Source organism: Phoxinus phoxinus (assembly GCF_949152265.1).
Source record: "Phoxinus phoxinus genome assembly, chromosome: 20".
Lineage (NCBI taxonomy): Eukaryota > Metazoa > Chordata > Actinopteri > Cypriniformes > Leuciscidae > Phoxinus > Phoxinus phoxinus.
Window position 1 is genome coordinate 9,531,350 of NC_136895.1, and position 21,348 is coordinate 9,552,697.

The window sequence follows — 21,348 nt, forward strand, 5'->3', positions numbered from 1 at the left end:
CTAGTGACACACGAGGAAACCAGTAACCCTCTATTTGGATGCCACTGGTAACTGTGGTGTCTAAAATACCAGAACAGAAAAAGAGAGTTCTTTACTATGCCCTCATTTTGGCAGGTCAAGGCCATGGCACACCACCTTTGCCCAATGCATTGCTGAAATGCTGTCCAATGACCACACTGTGCGAATCTATCTATTTATTTCTGGCTAATGCAGTTTGTGCACAACCTGTCAAAGCTGGAAACAGACTACAGTTGGGCACTTATACAAGCTGTTCTACTAGCTTTCAACAGAGAGAGCGTTCTGTCATACCTTGACAGATGTTTTGATATCTGCCAGGGCAAAGAGAAGTGGATGGACACCAAAAGCTTCACTGTGATACACCTTTGCTCAGCCCATGTTCTTAAGACTGTGGCCCAGGCCATTTGCAGGAATGTGACAGACAAGGGACACAGGGAGTTTGTGATTTTTGTGTTCGCAAGGTTAAAATAGCCAGACTCTAGATGAAGCCATTCAGATCTTTCAGGCTCTCTGCATTATCCTACATACAAGGACAAAGACTGCTTCGGTAGAAGACAGTGTAAAGGCTCTTCAAAGACTCATTCAGTGCTTCACCCTGGACATAGACATGACTGAAAACAGAGTCCAGATGAATACTTCAGATGATAAGGATGAGTAGTCCAGAACAATTGTAGGAAGGTCTCGCATCTCAACTTTGTTCAGAAGTGTTTTTGATAAGGCAACCACAGCAGTCGCTGAAGAGGCAGAGTCTTCAGAAGTAAACTTGTACTTCGGTCCAAGCATCATTCCAATGCTTTTTAAAACATACATGGCCATCTTTCCAAGGTGGAGTGGAGTAATGTTGGGTGATCTCCAAAGACATGCAGCTGACAAAGACATAATAGTAATGGAAGATGGAGGACAAAAACAAGACATCAAGACACGAGAAACGAATTGCCATGTAGAAGGATGGTTTGCCATTGTTAAGCAACACAAAATAATGAAGGCACGAAGACTGCGACCAGGCAACTTTGTCCAAAAAATGTATACTTCTCTGCAAGGAAGGTACATTGAACACATAATGCAGCATGGCCTTTCACAAAAACTCCTCAAAAAACCTCTGAATTTAAAAGACATCAAATTCTCTGAGGAATCATGGGCCAAAAAGGAGGAACGGACTGGTTCAAAACTGGGACTCCCTGAATCAATACCAGGTCCTAAAAAGAAGCAGTCAAGGAAGTTCAAAAGTCACGGCACGACTGCAGTGAATCAAGCAAGTGAAAAGAAATTCAAAGACTCAACGACTGAGATGAAAGACATCTCCAAAACTACTGTCCCAAACACTACTAAACAGGAACCTACTTCAAAGTTTGGAGAGGCTTCATCTGCTCCCAAAAAGACACAGACAAGAAAGCCAAAAAGGCATGTTGATACTAAAAATCACAGTGAAACCCAATCCAAAACTTCCAGCATTGAGAAGGTAGACTTGTCCACACTGACCAGCACAGGGGCTGCTGGACTCGATACTTACACTGATAAGGGCAATGATGTTTCAGCTACTTTTGAGACAACTCCAAAACATGTACAGGAAGTATGTCCAATTCAAAGTACAATATAATTATTACATTACTTTGAAATATTACACTACATTATTTTTAAGTATTTCATGTAAAAAGCACTGCTTGTTTTGCCTTTGTAGTTACAGGCAGAATAACTGTGGGAAAAGAAACGTTGTGAGGTGATTATTGCTGTCCAAAAATCAGCAACATGACCTGGAGGATGTCTCAGAGACACAAGGAATTTATTACATTGAAGCCTCACAATCTTTTGATGGGAGAGGTTAGTACAACTTTTCTGTACTTCCATGATCAGTGATTTTAAACTAAATGGAATTTCAGTACTGGACATAGAAATGTTTTACTTTTTAATGTTTTCCAGACACTAGAGTATATTCATGCCACTATAGGAATACAGGAAATTTCACGACAAAGCTTGAAGAAAGTTAATTTCAACAGCATAAAAGCATGATCCATACAGTTTGAATTACAATAGAGGATATTGAAATAGAGTCACTGCTCTGGCACAATACTAAAACATATTTTGAAGGAATCATTATAATTTATTATGTGTCCACTTTAAAGTGATTTGGTTAGCGTTATGGTTTTGTTAGGTTGAAGTATTTGAAGTATGATAAGAATACTCAGCACATTATGTATGCTACTGAACTATTTTGCAGCCTGCTAATCTGCAACTATAAACACCTTGTATTATTCAGTCTAACAGTTTAAATTACTTTTCAGGAAAATTTAGAAAATGATGATGGTGCACTGGGAAAGATGAGTGGGATGGTACAATTTACATTGTAAATGTAAACGACAATCACTGGAAGTTTGTGGTAAGCAAAACATTTGATGAATTGAAAATATAATGCATTCCACAGTTTTACAGTAGTAATGTTAATCCGATGCAAACTGTAATCCTATATAAACAAGGGTGAATATTGAATTATTTAGGTTGGATTATGTGGTTACATATACGTTTGATTAGGGAAATCTTTTTCTTTTCTTTACCTTCTCTAATGGAACCAACCTGGGAAATGAATGTGTAGTTTTGTAGACTGGGTAAACATAAGATGGAAACCCAGCACCATTGCCCACACAGTGCAGGAAGATGCAACGAGTTGTGTGGTGTTTGTTATGCAGGTGATTTTCATTGTATTTTAATTGTAAGCAAACACACAATATTTATTTTTTTACAACCGTTACAAGGTATATTTAAAATTGTAAAATTGTAAGAGAGGTGATCGAGAAATTTCCAGCAATCCCTGATCCGTTCATCATTGATCCCACTCCAATTAACATTGTTCAACTAAGAAAAGACATGGCGAAGGAGATTCTTCATTCTTCAGGTAATATAGCAAGCATCAAGTAACTTGGTAACACTTTACAATAAGGTTCATTTTTTAGAATGAGTTAATGTAACTAACATGAACTAACAACGAGCACTATATTAGTTCATCTTTGTTACCGTTAGTTAATAAAAATCCAGCCGTACATTGTTTGTTCATGTTAGTTCAAAGTGCATTAACTAATGTTAGCAAATACAACCTTTGATTTTAATAATGTAGTAAATGTTGAAATTAACATTAACTAAGATGAATAAATGCTGTAGAAGTATTGTTCATTCTTAGTTCAGGTTAACTAAGGTATTTAACTAATGTTAACTAATGAACCTTATTGTTAAGTGTTACCAATAACTAGGAATACTCTATAGGATTTAATGTACCTTATCAGTCTAAGAATAAGAAGTTTAAATAGTATGTTTAGCATATAATGATGATACATACTGAAGCTTATGTTTTATAAATAAATAAATACATGCATACATGGGCAGAACACGTATTTGATACACTGCCGACTTACAAAGCATGTAGAGCAGGGGTGTCCAAACATTTTTTAGTGAGGGCCAAATACAGAAAAATAAACAAAGGGCCGGGCCACACACTATATTGACACATGAATACTGCATTTTTACGACCTGGTTTGTTTCTCAAGGTCTCAACATAAAAAAGGAACAGGAACAAACAGTTTAGGTTTTAAAATTTAAAATGAATAAAGAACTGTTTATTATTAAAGTAAAAAGTGTGGTATGAATTAAATACAATGTCAGTTGTGTGTGTTTGTAAAGAGTCAGGTTAATAACTGGAACTGCACTGCTCTTGCACTGGAACGACAGGCCTGCAGGTGGCACATGAAAAGAGAAGCTGATGTTGACTCTTCAGAGAATCATCGCATTGCATTTCAATCAGTTCTAACTGCAGACTCTCTTCCACTTCTTCTGCATCCACCAGGAAGGGGGTCGAGAACAGCTTGATTTGTTTTTCAATGACAGAAAAATCTTGGAATCGCTGGTTGAATTCGGTCACGAAAGATGCAACCACAGACACATATTTCTCCTTTTTAGCAGAAAGGTCGGCATTTGGAAAAGCAGACTTGATTTCAGACAGTGCAGGGAAGTGTGCAACATTAAAGCTTCGTAGTTGTGTCTCAAACAGGCGGAGCTTTACACGGAAGGCTTTCATGTGCGCATACAGGTGAGGCACCAGCTGTTCTTTGCCTTGTAGGTTCTTGTTCAGTGTATTCAGATGATGAGTAAGATCAACTAAAAATGCCAGGTCGGCCAGCAACAGAGGCTCACTCAGTTCATGAAGAGGTCGGCCCTTCTCTTTCATAAACTGATCGATTTCTGATCTCAGCGAATAAAAGCGCTGCAGCACATAGCCGCGGCTCAGCCAGCGCACCTCAGAGTGGTAGAGTAGATCCCCGTATTCAGCATCCACATCAGAAAGGAAAGCTTGAAATTCTCTGTGGTACAGTCCTCTAGCTCGAATTATGTTGACAGTTTTTACAACAGTGTTCATCACATCGCCCAGCTGGACAGTCTTGGCACATAGTGCTTCTTGGTGGATTATACAGTGCATCCTAAAAGCCTCACCTCCGCTCTCTTTTACCTTGGCGCACACCATCGATGCCATTCCTTTGCGATCGCCCGTCATGGCCGGAGCTCCAACCGTTGTTACTCCACAGAGCTTGTCCCATTAAAGCCACATCTTTTCAACTGCCTCTGACACAGCTTCAACAATATCTCTACCCGTCGTTGTGCCTTTTAGGCTCATCATATCAAGCAGCTCCGTACAGCAAAAATGATCATCTACTCCCCGCAAAAAAATTAACAGCTGCGCAATGTCTGTAGCATCTGTACTCTCATCGCATGCTATCGAGTAAAAGTCAAAAGCACCAGCTTTGTCTCTCAGCTGAAGTTTCACGTTAGCTGACAAGTCCTCGATTCTCCGCACCACTGTATTTCTGGATAAGCTCACGTTGTTGAAATCCTGCACTTTCTCCGGGCACATTATTTCTGTGACTTTGATGAGGCACTGCTTTATGAAACCGCCGTCTGAGAACGGTTTGCCGTGCTGAGCAATAAGTTTAGTGACTTCATAGCTTGCTGTTGTGGCATTTTCCTGTATTTTGTTAGCACGAAAAAAAAACTGTTGTTGAGCTTGCAGACTAGCTGCCATTTGCTTGACTTTCTGTGTTCGTTCGGCACCGGTGTACGATGTGTAGCTCTGATGTTTGGTTTCATAGTGCCGACGGACATTATAGTCTTTCATCACAGCAACATCTTCATTGCAAATCAAACAGACACATTTTCCGTTGATTTCTTTGAAAAAATATTCATTTTCCCACCATGTTTGAAATCTTCTACACTCACTTGCTATTTTTCGTTTCTTGGGTGCTGCCATTTCTGGTGCTCGCGGTAAAAGTTTTTCTAGCGGTAACGGTTGAGAAGCACCGTTTCTGTGGCTGGCTGCCTGGCTCCATCTAGTGTTGAAACTGAGAAGTGCAACAGAGTTGAGCTCAAGCTTCTTGTGTGGGCCATATTCAATTATATTTTCAAAATTTGCCGCGGGCCAATAAAAACTGGACCCACGGGCCGTAGTTTGGACACCCCTGATGTAGAGGTATGTGATTTTAATCATAGCTACACTTCAACTGTGAGAGACGGAATCTAAAACAAAAATCCATAAAATCACATTGTATGATTTTTAAATAATTAATTAGCATTTTATTGCATGACATAAGTTTTGATTGGACATGATCACTTACCAACCAGTAAGAATTCCGGCTCTCACAGACCTGTTAGTTTTTCTTTAAGAAGCCCTCCTGTTCTCCACTCATTACCTGTATTAACTGCACCTGTTTGAACTCGTTACCTGTATAAAAGACACCTGTCCACACACTCAATCAAACAGACTCAAACCTCTCCACAATGGCCAAGACCAGAGAGCTGTGTAAGGACATCAGGGATAAAATTGTAGAGGACAATAAGCAAGCAGCTTGGTGAGAAGGCAACAACTGTCGGTGCAATTATTAGAAAATGGAAGAAGTTCAAGATGACGGTCAAGCTCCTTCGGTCTGGGGCACCATGCAAGATCTCACCTCGTGGGGCATCAATGATCATGAGGAAGGTGAGGGATCAGCCCAGAACTACACGGCAGGACCTGGTTAATGACCTGAAGAGAGCTGGGTCCACAGTCTCAAAGAAAACCATTAGTAACACACTTCGCCGTCATGGATTAAAATCCTGCAGCGCACGCAAGGTCCCCCTGCCCGTCCAGGCCCGTCTGAAGTTTGCCAATGACCATCTGGATGATCCAGAGGAGGAATGGGAGAAGGTCATGGGGTCTGATGAGACAAAAATAGAGCTTTTTGGTCTAAACTCCACTCGCCGTGTTTGGAGGAAGAATGATGATGAGTACAACCCCAAGAACACCATCCCAACCGTGAAGCATGGAGGTGGACACATCATTCTTTGGGGATACTTTCTGCAAAGGGGACAGGACGACTGCACCGTATTGAGGGGAGGATGGATGGGGCCATCATGTATCGCAAGATCTTGGCCAACAACCTCCTTCCCTCAGTAAGAGCATTGAAGATGGGTCGTGGCTGGGTCTTCCAGCAGGAGAACGACCCGACACACACAGCCAGGGCAACTAAGGAGTGGCTCCGTAAGAAGCATTTCAAGGTCCTGGAGTGGCCTAGCCAGTCTCCAGACCTGAACCCAATAGAAAATCTTTGGAGGGAGTTGAAAGTCTGTATTGCCCAGCGACAGCCCAGAATCCTGAAGGATCTGGAGAAGGTGTGTATGGAGGAGTGGGCCAAAATGCAGTGTGTGCAAACCTGGTCAAGAACTACCGGAAACGTATGATCTCTGTAATTGCAAACAAAGATTTCTGTACAAAATATTAAGTTTCTGATGTATCAAAAACTTATATGTCATGCAATAAAATGCTAATTAATTACTTAACCCTCTAAGCGCCAAAGTCGCAAAATTGCGACAAGACGTCATACTTAATAAAACAGGCTGTAGATCCTAATATGGTGTAATATCTCGTTTGTATTCCCTACCACTAGATGGCAGACATGTAATACTTTGATTCAAGACCAAAATTACGTCATGTTCCTATTCAAAGTATTGGAGAAAACAGCAGAGCAAGTGAGCGCTCGTGTCATTGATGCGGAAGCAGTTCAGTTCAGAGCGTCTGAGTAAATTGTGAGATTTGTGAGAGAAAATCATCAAATGGCTAATAAAAACTTGTATCGTGAGGATGTGTTGCAAATGTTATTCGCCGATTCTGACTCTGAAGGGGAATATTTGCCTTTTGAAAATGACGATCGCGCTTCTCCCGGTAACGTTACATCTTTGCCGCGAAATGGTGCAGCTCGCGCTTCTCCCGGTACATCTTTGCCGCGAAATGGTGCAGCTCGCGCTTCTCCCGGTACATCTTTGCCGCGAAATGGTGCAGCTCGCGCTTCTCCCGATACATCTTTGCCGCGCAGTGCTGACAATGACAGTAGTCCGAGCTGTGCGCACTCGGCGCGCGCGCGCGAGGCAGATCTGGCCGCGCCCGCGCTGCTCGTAGCAGGAGCAGAGGCGGTGTGACACGGGGCAATAAACAGGTCTTGTCTACTTGTGTTTGTGTGTCATATGAATAATATATATATGTTATATATATATATATATATATATATATATATATATATATATAATCAGAGTGCCTACTGTATGTAGTAAATGGAAAATCTCTACAGCAAAAGGCCAACCACTAACGTTACCTGCATTCGGTTTGTTTCTACCATTTATTAGTAATGATTTACACAGTTTGTTTACTACTTACTATTTACCTGAGCATTCAGTATTGTGCAATATAGCATACAGAAGGTGAGGGACATTTTGGAGGAAAGAAGTGCTGCATTTTATCATTAAACGTGACTTTTCATGAAAATTCTATAATCCAAGATAGCCGCCACCATATGACGTCATAATATGCAAATTAGATGGGAAAATGTAATCCCTACACAAACTTTGGGTCATCCTTAATATTTCTCTAATTTACAGAAAGTCTCTATCTTTTATCACTTTTAAGATATAGCCTTTTCAAATTAAGATGTCAAAATCGAACGTTTTAGGGAAAAAACTCTGGCGCCTAAAGGGTTAATTACTCATACAATGTGATTTTCTGGATTTTTGTTTTAGATTCCGTCACTCACAGTTGAAGAGTACCTATGATAAAAAATAACAGACTTCTACATGCTTTGTAAGTGGGGAAAACCTGCAAAATCGGCAGTGTATCAAATTATTTTTTCTCCCCACTGTACATGCATACATTACATACTTAATAAATAAATATTTTGCTGTAGAATCCAAGGATTACACTGTGGATGTAAGGAACTTAAGTCCAAAATCAACATTGTAAGTATACTGAATTCAGAAGCACTTAAGAATACCATAGCAATACAAGAACTAATGTGTTTACTTTTTAAATGTTACATTTATCTTTACTTTTGAAGATACAATGTGAACAGTGCCAAAGATGGTGCCACGCACGCTGCCTTGGACTATCACCAGACCTGGAAAAGATGCACAATGGTTGTGTTCACTGTGTACCTAGTTTAACAGTTGAATCAAACACCATTTTTAAATTTGGCTACTTGTGTCTTACAAGAATAAGTTTTATTTGGCTTAACTTTTTTTTAAATAAAAAAATATCTGCAGAAATTTCTCCTTTATTCTCCTTGTTGCAATATAGATTACCACTGTATATCTGTATTTTGGGGACTTTATAACAAAAATGTAACTTGAATCTTTACAATAAGGGTGTTGCTTATTTATAACGTTGAAAGCATGATAAAGCTAAAACCTTTACAGTTGTTTAATCAAAAATGAAACGTGTTGTACCAGGAACAGCAGTTCTAATACATACTTTTACCTAATACATTTATCAAAATTAATTGAGTTGAGTTGTCACTAGGAACGTACTACAACCTGTACGTACAGTAAGGGAGGTATTGTGAAAATTTCACCTGCATGTAGTAAGTCAGTCTGGTCACTAGGGAATTACTACAATCTTTGAAACATGAAAAATTGTTTCTTTAATTTGATTCTAAAAATATTTCTGTACTGTACATACAGTGAGCCAGGTATTGGCAAAATATCATATGTAGTAAGCCAGAGTCGTCACTTGGAACAACTACAACCTTTGAACACGAAAAACCATTAATTATTGGACTTGGGTTTGCACTGTGAGCTGAATTTGCAGACGGTCCCTAAAGCAGCTTATGTGAATATACAGCGAATATCGAACCTAAAACTAACTTTACCCCGCTATCTGGATTCACTTACTACCAGTCTGTATTTCCTGACATATGTGTTGTCGTGTGTGTGTGTGTGTGTGTGTGTACAAACATCCTCAAGATATATTAACATCTAAGTGTATACCATGTAAGTAATTCCCATAGTATATATATTAAAATGATTTATGATTACTTTTTATATTCGCTGTGTCATGAGGAGCATGTATGTGGCTGAAAAACAGGACCGTATTATTTCTGGTAAATCTTCAAAGATTAGATTTGTTATGAGCATAAGAGTAGGACTGACAGTAGCAATGTTCACAATTAACAATATAAGCAAACCACACAATATATTTAAATAAAATAAATTATGAGACCATTTTTGCATTATGAAAATGTGGACACTCCACACGTGTTTGTTTTTCCTCTAAACATCTGAACAAACAGCCGGTCAGACATGCACATTTATGGCTTTGGTTTCATCTATTCATTAAGATATTGTCAGATGTTTTACTTTAAGCTTAAGCCTTTGCAATGGCATTTTAGTCGAATGTAAATATGATGTCACATGGTGCTGGTAGCAAAAAATAAATAAATACAATTTTATATGGTTACATAAAAGTTATGTGTTTTTTTGAGGAGCAAATCCTTCACACATCTGTATATTCAAATAAAACACACTGGCATATTTACACATATATATCTTCTAATTACTTGTTGATTTAAACACTAAGAATAACGATGATGTTCTCAGAGAAGCCCAGCTCTGACTTCCTCTTGTCTGTGTGGTCGAGGTTTGTGTTTCCGCTCTCAGTACGAGATGTTTGAATGATCGCAGTATAGCAGATATTATTCTTCTGGATCAGATCATGAAGATCATACAGCTGCAGATCTGTGAGTTTCTCATGTCACATTTGATTGAGTCGGTTTTCTTTTGATTTTATATCTTAATAAATGTGTTTTTCTTTCTCTCATAGATCTGTTCATGTTGTATCAAGCCACAGAGAGTCTAACAAACACACCAGTAACTTTAGGATCTGATGTGATTATAACCTGTGATCTTGATATAAAGGAGATTTACTGGTTCAAACTGAAATTACCGGATCCTCCAGTGTTGATCTTACGCACTTACAGCAACACAGCAGAACGAGGTAAATATGAAAACAACAACTTCACTCACAAATACTCAGTGAAAACTAACAGTCGTCTGTCCATCAAAAATATCACCATTGATGAATTAGGAGTTTATTATTGTGTGAAAACTAGTGAACCACTAAAATTCAGCAACGGCACCAAAATCTACATCAGCGGTAAGTTATTTTATCATTTCATGTCTTCATAAACCACATGATGGATTCCATATTGAATATAAATAACTAATAATAGTTGTATGGTTCTGTTAAAGACTGAAATTGAAAGATTGAACTACAAACCTTTTACAGACTTTGTCCATAAGAATATCACAGACTCCGTCCACAGGAATCAGACAGATGACGCTCCACAACACCAGATATGGAGAAATATGACCATCATATTCATCCTGATGAATGTGCTTCTGACCATTGCATTAATAGGTTTGTTCTTGTTTTACTGCAAAAAGTGTCAGTGAACTACAAGAAGACAAACTCTAGATCTACAAAATGTAGCTGGTTCACACAGAATGTGTTTTTCTATTCCGCTGTGCTACTTTTGCATTGTTTTTTAACAAACACTTACTTTTTCAGAGTCTCGTGCAAGATTTGGCGTTCTAAAAATGCCTTAAAAAGTAAAAAAAAAAAAAAAACTCCCCTTCTGAACTCTCCTTCTTTTTTCATTCCCCTGAATCTCACATGTTTCACAGTAAAACACATTCTCTGTGAATCAGTTCTTGGACTCTTAATGTGTGAATGCAGTGATGTTTCATATTCAGTGTTGTTTCAGGGATGGTGAAGATCTTCATTGATGCAAAATCTGCTGCTCAAAACTCAAATAATCCACAGGTAAAATCTTCAATATTAATAATATATGTTATATTGTTGTGTCCTCTATATCCTGGTGATTCTTACAGTGCAACTTCAAGCTGCATGCACACGATTCATTAAATCTGAAATGTTTATGACCAGCTGACTGTACATTATGTCTTGAATACTGTATATGTCCATTGATATATAATATGGTCCTCTTCCAGTGTGCTGAAGTTGATTTCTCCATGTGCTCCAGTAACACCAGGAGTCAGGAGCAGAGCACTACTGTCTACAGCCAATGCATGATGTGATACACATTATTCATATAAAGTGTACCTACAGTACAATTCTTTCTTTTTTTTACAAACTAAAATTGAAATGTGCATTTCCATTTATGAGTTTGCTCCTTTGTATGTAAATATGCAGTGTGTATGATAGTAGGCTAACTGTTTTGAGTGGAGATCTTGCTTATATATAGTAATATAATTGTTTTCTTCTCTCTCTATTATAAGTGCGCTGACATGCTCAGCAGTAAAAGCTTTTCTTTTTATCAGCAATTTTTTTTGTTATTCTTGATATTAAATCACCTAAAAAATTTTTTGAAATCATGACATTTTTGCTAGTTTATTTTTTTTACAGAGATTTGTCAAAGCTTGAAGTCAATAAAACAAATGTCAATAAATCTAAAGATATTTTTGGCATGCAGTAATTGTTTTAAAACATTTTTTGCTCATATTTAAAAACATCTGACTTCTGCTCTCTTCTTTTGTGGTTAACACTATGGTTTCGTGCAAATGAAGTGTTCCACTGGTTTGTCACTTGATGAACAACACGATCACACACACTCGCATGCTTCAAGTGGTTTAAACTTTAACCGAGTGAACATCATGAAACATCATGATAACACTTTACAATGATGATCCATTAGTTAAAGTTAACCTCATTAGTTATCATGAACTACATTAAAAAAATAAATACTTTTACAGCTGTTATTAATTTTAGTTCATGATAATTTCATTTTTATTGAAATTTATTGAAGTACATTATAAAAAAAGCAAGCTGTCTGTTAATATTATTTAATGAACCTGAGGTAACATGAACTAATAATGAACAGCTGAATTTGTATTAACTAACATTAACAAAGATTATTACATTTTAAAACAAATGTTAAATAAGTTTCACACTTCCTACTATGTTCTAGTTAAAAAGAAGTACTAAGTACTAGGCAAAAAGAAATTCAATCCTGATTAGTTGAAATACATAGAGTACTCGCTTGCCTCGAGAATAAATATTGTTTATGGTTATGAATTAGTGTATAATTCTGTCAAGAGACAGAAACTAAAAACCTCATCTAAACTTATGAGTTAATAATCATGGGTTAGAACGAGAATACGGTTGAAGAAAACATCATATCTGTGTTTGAATGACACTGAAAAAAGAAAAGAAAACAGTTCTCAGTGTCTTGGGTCATTTTGCTGCCTGTGAATTAGAGATAAATATATTATTTTTAAAGACAATAAATGATGTAAAGGTCAATGGTTGAATTTTGAACAAATAGACAAGACAACTAAACGTGTGGCCAGAGCAAACCTGTCTTTAACTTCCTCTTGATTGTGGTTAATCACTCTCTCCGTCTGAAAGCTGTGAGGTAAAGTTACATCTCTCCAGTCGTGTGAAAGAAGCAAGACTGCATCATGAAGTGTGTTAACATCAGGAAGTGTGTGCAGCTTTACCTCTGTGAGTTTATTGTACTTTATGAAAATGTTATTGTTCTTTGTTAGATCATTTATAATGTTTAATGGCATAATAATAATCCATGTTTTGTGTGTGTGTGTGTGTGTGGTGTTTATTTCACAGATCTGCTCATATGGTGTGAAGCTGCGGAGACTTTAACAGATCAACTTACAGATTTGGGTCTAAATGTGTCTATAAACTGTGATTTAGATGTAAAGGAGGTTAACTGGTTATTACTGAAGCTACCAGATTCTCCGGCTCTGATATTACGCACTTTCTCATCTTCAGCTCCTCATTACTACAATAATAGATTTAGACACAAATATTCAGTGCAAAGAAATCCTCATCTATTCATAAATAATGTCACTATTGATCATTTAGGAGATTATTACTGTGTGACTACAGAAACTCCTCCAAAATACAGCGACGGCACCAGACTACACATCCGTGGTGAGTGAACATTCATCAAGCTAAACATTTAATCATTGTTAGACTAATACATATTAAATATTAATATTAAACCCCTTTAATGATTACACAGTACCAACTCCATCTCCAGAGATCCAGAATCACACAGCGGTGAAGTACATTGAGCAGATTCAGACACATTGGCAGATTATTATCCTCATATCTGCTGTGTTTAATGCGGTTCTGATCATCGTGATCATAGGTGAGATCTTTGAGGAAATTATACATGTATGTCTCCAAACGTGGACATTGTGCTCTTGAATTCTCACTATAATATCAGTATGCTATTTTACATTTTTTAAAGAATATTTTAACAGCTCTTGCAGTTACAGCTCTTTATAGTGACTACAATTGTTATGTTACAGAAATAACAAAACCATGAAATGTGGGTGCATAATATTATTATTTTTTGTCTGAACTACTCATTTAATGTTAAATATGATTTCACTTTTAAGGACTCTTAAAGATGTTTGTTCATGCAAGAAATGGAGACGACTTGAAACTATTTCAAGACACAGACCGACAAAATCTTCAAGATATGGATTTCGAACAACCTCAAGACTCAACACAAACACTGATATGTTACATGAAAATATAAAGTACACAATATGTCTTCCTCTGTTAAAGTATAAAGCTTATAAATATGGTTATAATTAAGCATATGTGCTGATATTCAGGCCAACAGTGCGACTGAGAGCTTAATATTGATTTATAAACCAATGTGTGTGCTGTTAAGGGGCAAGTCATATAAAAAACATAATACCCAATTATGCATGTGAGATTTTCATTTTCATAATATGTCCCAGAATCAGAAATATGTGACCGGAAATAATATCATCATGTTTCCTGCTGGCTTTGTTCCTGCTGATGCTTTTGGAAAGTGTTTACTTCTATTGAAACAAACAAATATAATAATAATCTACTACACAAATGCCTCCTGACCACAAGAGGGCAGTGTTGAGCAAAAACACCAGAATTTAAAAAACGTACTGACAATAAATTAAAAACATTGACTATATATATATATATATTTATATATTTAATACAATCATGTATTAAAATGGTCTGACAATGGTTTTAATATTAGTTTAATAAAACGTTTTCACAATGCTTTGATGAGCTGCTCCATGCCTCAAATTAGTAATTAATGTGTGATGTAACATTGCTGACATCATGAAAATATGTTTATGACACATGTGATCAACACAAGCTACTCATCACATGTGTTCTTGTCACTGAACATCCAAACTACCAGCAATACATATCAGTAACAACCCTATCATGAGTCATATAAAACGTGTGTGTGTGTGTGTGTGTGTGTGTGTGTGTGTGTGTGTGTGTGTGTGTGTGTGTGTGTGCCTTTACAACTTTTTGCCTAATCGCCTAATCAACCAGCATGGTCATATGAGTTCATATATATATATATATATATATTTTTTTTTTACTTTTTTTTTTTTTTAAAGACTTCGATTTTATTGACTCCCATCATTTCTGAGTTTGAGTTTTGTGTTTATTTCCTGTATTCTTTATTTCCATGGCTAATGTTCTCATTTTTTCCAAAGTCTCTAATTTAGTTCCTCACATGTACTGTTTTTTGTTGAGTTCCTCTTCAACCTGCATTTTTATACTTCTCCTTCTCTATTTTTTGTTGGTTATTGTCTGTGTTGAAATGCAAAGCGGTTTATGTTGCGTTTGTGTTCTCCCTAGCCTAGCCTGTTGTATTTAATTTTTTTTATTAAAAACAGCTGCAAAGATCCCCGTTTCTACTCTGCCATTCTCTTCCCAACGCTACACCTTTAGGGGCCGTTCACATTTAAAATGCGTGGGAGGCGAGGCCGGGTCGCTGTCTCCTTCTTTCCAAAGCGCTTGCACCCCCGTGGTGTCTGTCGGTGCAACCATCAACTGCGCTCTCTACAATTGAATTGAATCAAATTTAATTTAATCAAAATAATCGGTACTTGATAAGTCAAAAAGCTCTGGATATCCCTGCTTTCATTGTTGTTACGGAAAGGGTGAAGCTGATTGGTTGGTTCTTGTCACGTGATCTGCGATGTGCTTGCGGCATTCTGAAAAGTTTAGATTTTTTCATCTCGCTGCCCCTGGAAAAAAAATAGCTCGTCGTGACCAGTGTCGCCACAGTTACTTTGAAAAAGTAATTGGATTACTGATTACTCCTTTAAAAAGTAACTTAGTTACTTTACAGATTACTTGATTTTAAAAGTAACTAAGTTAGATTACAAGTTACTTTATTTGTTACATTCAGCAGCTGCCGACAACACCCCCGCCGCCTCAACATAAAAATGGCAACCGGTTTTGCCAACACTCACTTTATTGGAAGTGTATTTTTAACAGTAACGTCAACAATGTATCTCCTGACATTTTAAGTTGAACTTAAAAACTATTTCCTGAAAAAATACACAGGTTCGTGGATCTGAGTGTCGCGATTTCGGTTTCATATTGCATTATAGCCCTCATTTTTACTAAGGAAAATGACAAAAATAGTCACGCACAGTGACTTGGATAAGTAACTTTAATCTGATTACTGGTTTGGAAATAGTTACGCGTTAGATTACTCGTAACTGAAAAAAGTGGTCAGATTAGAGTAACGCGTTACTAAGTAACGCGTTACCGGCATCACTGGTCGTGACCACGTTGCTTCAATTATGAGCACGCTTGCCACGCGCCTATTTGAAATAGCGAACTTGAGCGATCAAAAGATGCGATATGCGAACGGCCCCTTATACAGAATAACTGAAAGAAAAGCAATGGATTTTCCAGCAGTCCAGATTCTTCTCTCCGAGCTAAGGGAACAATTCCTCGAGGACCACACACATCTATCTCACATTTTGCACTACCCAGATAGATCGCTGTGTGTATTCTACCATGCAGGACTCAGCGTGCAGGTAAATAATCATCTACAAGGTGATGGTCTTTAAGGGATCCTCTTTAAATACATGCAGTGGGTTCTTTCAACCTGTGGTTCTGCCTTCATGGTAGTAGAGAAGGAGGATCATGAGCCAGCGCCCATGACTGCCAAGGACCCAGAGCCAGTGCCTACACCTGCCACGGACCTTCAACCAGAGGTCTAGTCTGTCCCAGAGTTATAACCTGCCACCACATCCTTCCTGAAGCTAGAGCCTGTTGCCAAGTCTGTCCAAGTCTTGGCTCCAACCCACTCTCCCACCTCGCCTAGCTTATTGAACACTCTGGTTTTGATCACTTCTCTGGCCTTTCCTCCTCCGTTAGTTCCGCCCAGTCATCTGGCTTTGTCCTCTACACTTGCTTCTTCTGGCTTCCTGGCTTTGGATCCACCGGCGCAAACCACAGTCTCTGAGCGAGCTACATCAATTATGGTCGAAGGACCCTTCGGCTTGGCCTACCATCTCCTCCGTCACCCCCCTGGGTCTACTGCGGACTTCCAGGCCTACCGCTGTCCCTCCACTCCTTCGACTCCACTGGGTTCCTTCATCCCTTCAGCTCCACCTCTGTCCTCCCAGCCCCCAGCTCCACCAGCTCTGTAATTGTAATTGATTCGATAAGACGTGCATTTCGATTCATGTGTTCGCATTTTAATGATTTTAAACCTTTCCAGCCCAATTAGACCCGTGCGCTGTTTTCTGTGCTACGCACACATCCAAAACGTGCTCACAGAAAGCCACCTCTCATATTGTATAGTGCGTGATACTGAACTGAGTTCTCTTCTGCATCTTTTTTGCACTTGAACAAACAAATACAGACAAAAACATGTCAAAATATCCTCGTAAACACAGTCAGTTATGTCTTAAGTGAACGTAAACAGTTCAGACAAAGAAAATGTATGTGTAACAATGGAACCATGCAGCTCTTAAAGTGACAGCGGCCTAATATTCCTGCTGCCGTCTCTATAATAACGTCAGTCAAACAACAAAAGACAAAGAGAAAATTCACCCTGTTCTTGACTGAATTACTTTTGTAACTATATCTGTAATGTATTTTTTTTTTACAAAGTGCAGTGTTATTTTACATTTAAATCCGGTTTCTGTACATGAATACCTGAAAATCATTGTTTATTTAAATTGTATCTTTGTTCAGTTGTATTTATTTGTGCAATTGCTAATTTGATTATTTGTTATTTTTTCATTACTGAGTGTTACTTGTCTTTATGCTTGAAATATATATTAGTTAGGCTAGTTGTTTTTGCTATGGTATTTTTAAACCACAGGCAAAAGTTTCTTGTGCAAGTGTCCTTAGGCCTGTTGATTTTTGTTCAAGATTTTTGTTCATTGTATTTAGTTACAATTAAATGTTTTGGAATAAGAATTAGAACAAATGTGAATAATTTTAAATAGGTTTTATTTTTTTACCTTATTGGAATCAAAATTAGGATTCAATAAGAATCAGAATCAATAGGCATACTCGTAATTTGTTACAATTCAAAGGATACCCAAGCTTAATTATAACATATTATATCTCACAAGGGGATTGTTTAGGGCTCCTTGCCATTAAACGTTTGAAAACCCCTGATATAGACAATCTTGCAAATTCATAAGAAATAAATAAGCATTTAATTTTGATGGTTTAACGCTGCCTGTGGCCAATAATTGACCATACAAAAACACATTAAGGTTGTCCCAAACCTATCTCATTATGTTATACAGGTATCTGTCAGGTATGGGTGTGATGAAAGCAGCGAGGACTCAGGTGCAGAGTTGATGGGCTTTTATTTAATAAAAAAACAAGAACAAAACACAAACAAAAACTACCCAGAGGGGAAAAACAAGACACCAGGCTTGGGCTTGGGCTTTGACATAAGAGGTAACATTCAACAACGATCTAGCACAGGACTGCAAACACAAGGAGAATAAATAGGGAGAGCAAAAAAGCAGGTAATGAGGGAGGACAGGTGGGGCAAATGAACCAATAATCAGGTCACAACAGAATACAAACACGCAGAGCATGAGGCTACGTTTACACGTGGATGGCTTTTTTCATACACGGACATTTCAACCCTCTCCGTTTTCAAAAATAACATTGTGCACACCTGTCAGTTTTCAGAAAAGTGTTTGTTACACGAACCCCGAACTCGTGTACATGCCGTCAAAAACATGCCAAACCTGTAGGTGGCAGTGTAACGAGAAGCTCAAGCCCACGTTAGCAAATCAGAGTCCCGAAAATAGTCACATACTGTGACGTCGGCTGCCTAAAACTCAGTTTTTCTTAGTTTGCATGCAAACGTGCAAACGAAGTTTTCCAAAATCTCCACTCTGGCCGGAGTTTTTAGAAAGAATCGTTTTCAGAGGCGAATTCTCCGGTTGCGTGTAAACGAGTGGCACAAACGAAGGGAAATGTCTCCGTTTTTCAAAATAACCATGTACGTGTAAACGTACGTGTAAATAACTGAGTGTCCGAATCCTGACACAGAACGGAAGCCAAACTAGACCGAATCCAAACACCACACCCACACATGAAACAAAGCAATACAAGTGAGTGCATGGCTCAAGCACGCTCGAAACCGTGCGCTCAGACAACGACAAGATAAACCAGGAGTGTCAGAGCTCTGTCACAAAATCAAGAAATAAACTAGACAGAAGTGACAGAACCCTGACAATATTATCAGATTTAAAAACAAAATATTTTTATATAGAATTTCTTGGTAGAGACTGGTTAAGTTAACACAGCACTGTAAAAAACGAATGATTACTTGAGAAAGCTGTGTAATCAGGAAGCAGGAGAATAGACACAAAATAGCATCAAATCCCATACAGGTGATCAGTTATAATCAATGTCACTGTCATCAAATGGGTGCTTGGTCCAACTATAAGGGAAAGAATGAGACTGATGTTAGAGACATCACCAACAAAGACACAGAACCAAAATGGGATTTCCCAATCAGTTGGCATTTCAAACCATGTTGGGATTTTTTTTTAAATGCTAAAAAAGGGGAACCTGTTGTGTAGCACCTGTCGCTCTGCATATATTTCTGTAGGAACTGAAGTCCATTATTTCAGATCCTTTCTATTTCCATTTCGGTCTGATCTTAACCGTCTGCTATTGAAGTATGTGGAAAGCTACATTGAGGGAACTACACTGGACACACAAAAAACTCCACAGCTTGTAAGTAAACAAATATATTATTTCAAATAGGGTGTAATCTGAAAGACACATGTAGTACAATAACTGTTTAATTAAATATGCGTTCTTGTCTGTACTTGTGTTCTTGTGAAACGTCATCAGTCGCTGCCCAGCAAAGATCAGTGTTCTTGCCCTGCTCTTTTATTGAGGATGCACCATTAGGAGACTTATGTGAACTTGAGACATCCGAGTATCACGAGCCAGAATAATAAAAAAGTGAGAATTCAATGGTAGCCTGTTTCACAAATCTGGGCAGACAGTATATTCCTATACACTACACTTTGGCTCTCTCAAGAGCTGTAATTCCTAAACCCGTCCTCCAATTTGGATGTAAATACCCTCAAATTAAACCTGCGAGTGTGCACTTTCAGCCCATATCCATTCAATATCTATAGCTTGAATATGTTTTGGTAAATACCTGAAAAAATGAAAATTGTGCCTTTGTCCAAATATGGACCTAACTGTATAGTAGTCTCATGTCATGCACTTTCCTTTCCACTTGCAGCCACATAGAAAACACACCTGAGGTATATAGACTAATATAAAAAAATGACAAAAGCCTCAGCTGCTTATAACCACTTTTACTTTGACTCACATATTCATTCAATAGAATATAATGTCACAGATGCCCTTTTATGGTTGTGAGGGAGGGGCTATTTCTACAGTAAAGGACTTGGGCTACAGACTGTGTGGAACTAGTTTAGCTAGTGTACATTTTTTCCCCATGTGAATGAAAGCTTTTAGGGTTGCTGTAGGATTCCAGTAGTAGGTACGTGATTTTATTTTTAATATAGTTTGATTATTATGGAGAAATGGTTTTATCAGAGTTTTACTGTTGTTTTAATATTCATACTATTGTAGAGTTTCAAACACGTTTCACGTGTTTAGCTGGTAAATCACAGTTTGTGCATGTCAAGTTTATGGTAATTTGTGTTGTTTACAATATTGGTAAGTGTTGGATCACTACACATTGTTCAATGTAAAATCCAGGTGCTGAAGCTATTAAATAAATAAAGTGTATATCTGTATTTAAACTTATCACATTCAACAAAACTGTACATGTCTAAGTGAGTATGGGTGTTGCTTCATAGTTGGAAAAAAAAATGGTACAAGTTTGTACATGCTTCTTTTCAACCACTTTGGCAGCCAATGGAGACAAAAGACCAACATTGAAGTACAGCCTAAAGAATAGCAGAAATTACTCAACTTTTTTTCTCAGCTGAACCCCTTAACCAAAAACCTTTTATTGTACCCCCTGATATTTTATTTAAATAGTTCAGTAATTTAACAACACATTTGAACGTTCACAGTTCTCTAATGCCAGTTAATGGTCATGACACGATGCAGATAAACACATAAAATATGCTATCTTTTTTAAATTGACCTTACAATCTTGGTTTTATCAGTGGTGTAAAGTTTTTAAGTAAATTTAATTAGTTATTGTACTTAAGGATCTTTTTGGATACTTTGTAGTTTTACTGAGTGTCAAAGAAATTAGCTTTTACTCTCTACTTGACTATATTATTGAATAAGTATATCTTTACTCCCATACATTTGTAATGCCTACTCATTTTGCATAGCACATAACTTTTTCTGCAGCCGTTTATTTCTGCTACAAAATAAGCAATAGTGCCACCTAGGGCATTGCATATACTATATATTGTGCGTTTTAACCATAGACTGATTAAAAAATATGGATGTAGTGTCCGTGACGTCACCCATTTTTGAAGAGCATTTTTGAAGCCCAAAGTGGGCGGAGCCGGACGTCGCCATCTTGGTAGCGCGTCACGACGCGTCACTCCCGGATAAACGAAAATGAGCAAAAAGGCGGGATTAGCTGAGGTGACATGACGGCTAACAGCAGACAAACGGCTAGTGACAGCAGCGGCAATCCACCT

General features: G+C 37.8%; 1 protein-coding gene, 1 long non-coding RNA gene and 1 gene segment (V, D, J or C); all 3 read left to right on the forward strand.

The window, feature by feature from the left end:
• The first annotated feature begins 9,957 nt into the window (after window positions 1-9,957).
• LOC306988708 lies at window positions 9,958-11,841 on the forward strand. Of its 3 annotated transcripts, none has more exons than one of them (5): window positions 9,958-10,088; window positions 10,172-10,504; window positions 10,637-10,768; window positions 11,104-11,173; window positions 11,362-11,841. The 3 variants fall into 3 exon arrangements; another variant differs by having other exon boundaries at window positions 11,115-11,173; another variant differs by having other exon boundaries at window positions 10,661-10,768; window positions 11,115-11,173.
• Window positions 11,842-12,753: 912 nt separating this feature from the next.
• Window positions 12,754-13,612, forward strand: LOC306988634. Its single transcript, XR_013795470.1, has 3 exons — window positions 12,754-12,874; window positions 12,995-13,321; window positions 13,413-13,612. It is a non-coding gene; the product is annotated as an uncharacterized lncRNA (long non-coding RNA).
• A 5,712-nt stretch (window positions 13,613-19,324) lies between these two features.
• The window catches only part of LOC306988275 (CD276 antigen homolog), a 169,308-nt gene continuing 167,284 nt past the window's right edge, over window positions 19,325-21,348 (forward strand). Inside the window, exon 1 of one of the 3 annotated variants that reach the window (XM_079593092.1) lies at window positions 19,325-19,432. In XM_079593092.1, coding sequence (XP_079449218.1) covers window positions 19,377-19,432 — 56 coding nt within the window. In that variant the 5' untranslated portion in view covers window positions 19,325-19,376. Of the gene's footprint in view, window positions 19,433-20,132; window positions 20,220-21,348 lie in introns of those variants that run through there. The other 2 variants (XM_079593093.1, XM_079593089.1) reach the window with 2 other exon arrangements.